A 6,000-nucleotide genomic window follows, 5' to 3' on the forward strand; every position below is an offset into this window, starting at 1 on the left:
ACCCAGTGTTTACAAAGTGAATGTGCAAAGACGATTAAACGCCCTTTATATATATATATATAAAAAAAGCTAAAACAGCCATGTAGGGTGATTTTGAACGGTTTTTCGACATATCCTAACTGTCTGCGCATCGCAGAGCTTGACAAGACGAGCATTTGAGGTTAAAAAGTATATAAATTGCAAATTTTTTACAAAATAACTGATCGTTTCACTAGATGAGACCCTTTTTCCTTGTCTGGGATCGTTTAGAGCCCTTTGAAGCTGCACTGAAACTGCATTTTTAATGGTCAATCCGTTGAACACCATTGAAGTCCACTATAAGGAGAATAATTCTGGGATGTATTTTTCAAAAAACTTAAACGTCCACTGAAGTACCTTGAAACACGCAGGATTATTCTATGTGGTGACGTACTTTTAACTGAAACAAAAACATATCGCCCAGTCCCGCCCACTTATCTTGAATAGCCAATAGCGTTCCATTAATATCTGCTCGAGCCAGAGCCGTTGAGCTTGGTAAAGCTGCATTTGTAAGCTTATGACAGCCACAGACTAATAAATTAGCGCACAGATTCAATATGAAACTCTTGCTAAAACAAAATAGTGATCATAACCATGCTGAGGCTGTGTAGTTTAACACATGCCGATGGCACATATGAGCGCATATGATCTGCTCCGTGTATTGCGTCTCTGTGTAGGGGGCGGGACAACACGAACACGGACTCTTGAGAGCATTTGATTGGCAGTGTTGTGCCTGAACGAGTTCATTGAACGATCGTTCATGAACTCGTTCATATTCTGGGTGAACGTGAACTGAACTTGCTGTATATCTGCCTGATGAACGTGAACGTGAACGCGCTCATTCTGGCGTTTATGAACGTCGTTCTCTCGTAGTTCAATTTTGTTCTAGAGAGTGCCAGATTTCTATGGAGCCAGGCAAAATCCCGGCTATAACCACTGACTGCACAATATCTAGGCTACAACCGCTACAACACAATCTACAACGGGCCTTATTATATAGGGGAAAAGACCAGATCTGGCAACACCAGTCACCACAGAGTCGCACCGCGCATGCGTCATCAAATTGCGAAAAATGAATAGAGGCAAAATCCGATGAAGGCAGCGGCACTACTTCTGTCTCAATGATGAATGAAACTTCATATGTCCACTTAAAATAATTTTTTGAAAAGGTCAGTGATGATCCAGGTGGGAAAAATCTTACCTTTTTTGTGTAAACTGTGCCCGTCGGGTCTCAAGAAGCAACTCCGCATAAAAATAAAAGAACTAGTTCATTTTGGAACCTGCGAACTTAGTTCAAAAAATTTGAATTATGAACTATGAACTGAACTAGTTCATTTTAAAATGTGTGAACTGAACTTTGAACTAGTTCATGTAGAAAATGAACTTTCCCAACACTGTTGATTGGACAGAACGTTTGATGAGAAGCTGAAGTGCACGGTGATATCATCAAAATCATTGATTCATATTGGCGGAAGTGACGAGACTGTAAATTTTGAATGCCCATATCTTGTAATCACGAATTTTGTCTTTGTTTTGAAGCACACTAGCTTATAGATAATCTTAAGGCTAATATATTCATACTAAAAGCCAAAAAACATTAATTTTGATTTCAGGGGGACTTTAAAGGAGAAGTTCACTTCCAGAACAAAAATGTATGATAATTTACTCAGCCCCTTGTCATCCCAGATCTTCATGTCTTTCATTCTTCAGTTGTAAAGAAATTAATTTTTTTGAGGAAAACAAATCAGCATTTTTCAACTTCAAGTGGACTTCAATGGTGCTCAATGGATTGAAGGTTAAAAATGCAGTTTCAACGCAGCTTCAAGGGGCTCTAAATGATCCCAGTCGAGAAATAAGGGTCCTATCTAGTGAAATGATCTTTAATTTTCTTTCAAAATAAATATTTATACATTTTTTTAACCACAAATGCTTGTACTGTCTTGGTGAATTCCGGGTCAATACAGTTACTCTAGGGTATGTGGAAAAACTCCCATTCTCCAATTCCAACAAAAATCGTCCTACATCGCTGCAGGAAAACCGACCCAGGTGTTTACAAAGTGAATGTGCAAAGAAGATCAAACACCCTTTACTAAAAAAAGAAGCTAAAACAGCAATGTAGGACGATTTTGAAGTTGGAGGTGAAAATGTGATGGGAGTTTTTCCACGTACCCTAACTGTCGGCTCATCGCAGAGCTAGACAAGACAAGCATTTGAGGTTAAAAAGTTGTTTCTTTTTTTAGAAAATAACCGATTGTTTCACTAGATAAGACCCATTTCCTTGTCTGTAATTGTTTAGAGCTTTTTGAAGCTGCACTGAAACTGCATTTTTAATCTTCAAATCGTTGAGCACCATTGAAGTCCACTATATGAAGAACAATTATGGAATATGTTCCTCAAAAAACTTAAAGGAGTAGTTCACTTTCAGATTTATATATCTTATCTTTAGACAAGACCCTTCTTTCTCAGCTGGGATCATGCAGACTCAGAGCCATTTGAAGCTGCACTGAACCGGCATTTTTAACCTTCAAGTGTACAAAATGGAGAAAAATTCTACAATGTTTTCCTCAGAAAACGTAATTTCCTTGCGACATAAACATCTTGGATGGCATGGGGGTGAGTAAATATATATACTCTGGTTGAATATATTTGAGTTTGCATTATTTATAAATACTTTTGCATGTAAATTGAGAATTTGTAGAATGTATTCTCACTTTAATTGATTAATCTGAAGTGTTTGTGACCCTGGACCACAAAACCAGTCATAAGGGTACAGTTTTTTTTTAATTAAGATTTATACACAAGTATACGTTTTCCATTGATGAATGTTGTTAGGATAAGACAATATTTGGCTGAGATACAACTGTTTGAAAATATGAAATCTGAGGGTCCAAAAAAATCTGAATATTGAGAAAACTGCCATTAAAGATGTCCAAATGATCTTCTTAGCAATGCACATTACTAATCAAAAAAAAATATTTGATAATCTTACGGTAGGACATCTACAAAATAGCTTCATGGAACATGATCTATATTTAATATCATAAGGATTTTTGGCATAAAAGAAAAATTGCCAATTGACCCACACAATGTATTATTAGCTATTGTTAGAAATATACCCATTCAACTTAAGACTGTTTTTGTGGTCCAGGGTCACATTTGACATAAATACACAAATCATGTCATTTGAAAAACATATGATTTGCTGAAAATATTGCCCTTTCAGAAGTTTTCATTCTCTGGTAAAGACTATAGAGGTTAAAGAATCATGTGGTTTGATGAATGTGCCTCATATCAATAGCTCTATGAGCCGCTGTAGACTCTGTGGTTATCTGAGGTTACTCAGATACAGTCTGTCAGTCTAAGTGAACACTCTGAATGCAAAATTAAAGAGTCTAGATGAAACAATGTGGGTTCAGACCACACGTTTTCACAACAATGCTACAGAAGAACCACTTTAGGTTCCTCAAAGAACCACTTTTTCTCAATGCATCAAACTTTTCAATGATGATTTTCCATTCTAAAGACGCCTGTGGTATAAAAAGTTTTAACTGATGCCAACAAAAAAACTGTTTTTAAGAGTGAAGCATTGATTTGATTGCGTAACCTTGAGCAAGACAGTTCACCTCGTGTTCCTGAAGGAGACTGAACATGTAATGCCACATAAATCATCAGCTAAATAACTAGTTTCACTTTTTGTGCTCAGATATCAGATGCACTGAATGGCATGTCGTGGCACAGCGGTGTTTCAGTGGGCAGGGCGAAATCCAAGAGGAAAAGGCGGAACTCGGTTTGGATCAAAGCCAGAGAACTTCAGGAAACTTTCGTGGATACATTAACCTCAAACGACGATACTTTATATCCACTCTGAGAGTTTAGATGTGCATTCACGCTTATGAATGAGAGTAAAAACAGCGAAGCTCTTACCCGGACCAGGTTGCTGACAGCTGCCTGCACGGCGGCTACGGGAGCGGTGAGATCCGGGATGGCTTTCCCGTCCACCTCTCCCTCCTCATGCATGATGACCAGATGAGAGATCTGCTGAGCCACCGGCTCCAGGATACTCTCTATCGTCTTTGTGTGAAACACCGGCATGATGAGCACTTAAGAAAACACAAACTCTCTTTCCAAGTGTGTATCCAGACTGCCCTATCCGTATCCGAACGCCGAGACTATCCACTCTAGAACGCACTGACTGACTCTCCTTCATGCAACTCACTAACTATCGTGGGAAGCGACTCGTCTACTGAATGAATCGTTCATAGGAGTCGGTTCTTTCGGGCTCGCAAAATGATTCGTTCGCGCATCGCGCTTCGCGAGTCAACAACTCATTGAATTTGACAACTTGTTTGACACTTAATTCCTAAAACGTAACTACTATCTGCTAAATATTAATATTATTTTTTTAATATCGCTAGGAACGATTGGTTAGATTTTAGAATCAGATACTATGCCATATTAGTAGCCTATGCCTACTTATCAAAGCATTCTAGAAGCCTATTTAATTGTCTGTTTATATAAATAAACAGACAATTATAAATACCTTTTTTTTTTGCTTTTAAGTCTGAGGCTTTTCATTTGCCAAAAATATAACTTTTTATATTAAAAACAAACAAGCAAGCTGCCCAGATTTTAAAAGTAACGCATTTCTTTCCAGAAAAAGTAACTAAGTATCGTAACCTTATTTTGCCTTTGCCTGTTTAAAACAATGCTTTAAGAATGGCCAAAAATACATAGCAATTAAAATCCAAAAATAAATAAATAAATAATAATAAATGGAATAAATATAGAAATAAAAAAATAAAGAAAGAAATAAGCAGAACACAACAATGAATATACACTTCCCTCAAAACATAAATTATTAAATAAAAATATGTCATATGAGTCAGTTTTTGGAAATTGAGATTTATAGGTACATTATCTAAAAGCGGAATAATTTGCTTTCCATTTATTTGGTTTGTTAGAATAGGACAATTTTTGGATGAGATACAACTATTTGAAAACCTAGAATCTGAGGGTGCAAAAAAATAATATATTGAGAAAAACGCCTTGAAAGTTGTCCAAATGAAATTCTCAGCAATGCATATTATTAATCAAAAATTAAGTTTTGATATATTTATGGTGGGAAACTTACTAAATATATCCATGGAACATTATATTTATTAATGATTTTTGTTATAAAATAAAAATCGTTTTGATGTTTTTTTTAGAAAATAAATAGTTGCCCTTTTGTTATAAGAGGTAGATGAAGATTTAATATAGACTTTAATATCATCTTGAAAGAAAGAAAAATGGAGAGTAACGTTCATATCCTTGCATTTGTGGATAAAAATATTTTGCAAGAAAAATAATTAAATTGCAGTGAAAGTACACATTTTCGAATTGCTTCTCAAAAGTAAAAATTCCAAACAAAATATTTTTTTTTGCCCTGCATCATATTTGTCAACATTTTTTAGTATTTAATTATAATTCTAAACAAACAAATAAGAAAAGAAAAAAAAGCATTGCAGATTCAATTTGAACATTTAGGCCTAAAGATATTACAAAGTATCAAGGGACTGAAGATAATAAATGTCACATTTTACTTGTTAACAGTCTTACTGAAGAAATATAAAAGTCAAAATCATAACAAAACTAATTTATCATAAGAGGTGAATTAAGATATTCATTTAAAAGCTGTTTCAACTTCTAGGAGCACGTGATGCCATAAAAGAACCTTTCTTTGAACTGACTCGTTGAAATGAATCGTTCGAAAGAATCGATTCGCGGTCTCCCACATTAGACTCAACCTAAACCTCCCTAATGACGCAAATTCTTTATCCACCAATAAAAAGGAAGGGCTGGCGCGCCCGTGAATGCGATTGGTTCGCGCAAACGTCATTCGTCCTGATTAGCTCCGCCCATTGCCTTTGTAGCGTTTGCTAGAGACGCGAGTTCTTCCCAAATTACGTAATACATTCTCATGCCCTAAAAAGGAAACTTGAT

The 6,000-nt window shown here is 36.0% G+C and overlaps 1 protein-coding gene across 1 annotated transcript in view; it reads right to left on the reverse strand.

Annotated features, from left to right (window-relative positions):
• Window positions 1–4,229, reverse strand: part of vclb (vinculin b) — a 48,900-nt gene extending 44,671 nt beyond the window's left edge. The window contains exon 1 of the mRNA XM_073828914.1: window positions 3,943–4,229. Coding sequence (XP_073685015.1) covers window positions 3,943–4,110 — 168 coding nt within the window. The 5' untranslated portion in view covers window positions 4,111–4,229. The remainder of the gene's footprint in view (window positions 1–3,942) is intronic.
• Between the last annotated feature and the right edge of the window lie 1,771 nt (window positions 4,230–6,000).

Source organism: Garra rufa, chromosome 22, assembly GCF_049309525.1.
Source record: "Garra rufa chromosome 22, GarRuf1.0, whole genome shotgun sequence".
NCBI lineage: Eukaryota > Metazoa > Chordata > Actinopteri > Cypriniformes > Cyprinidae > Garra > Garra rufa.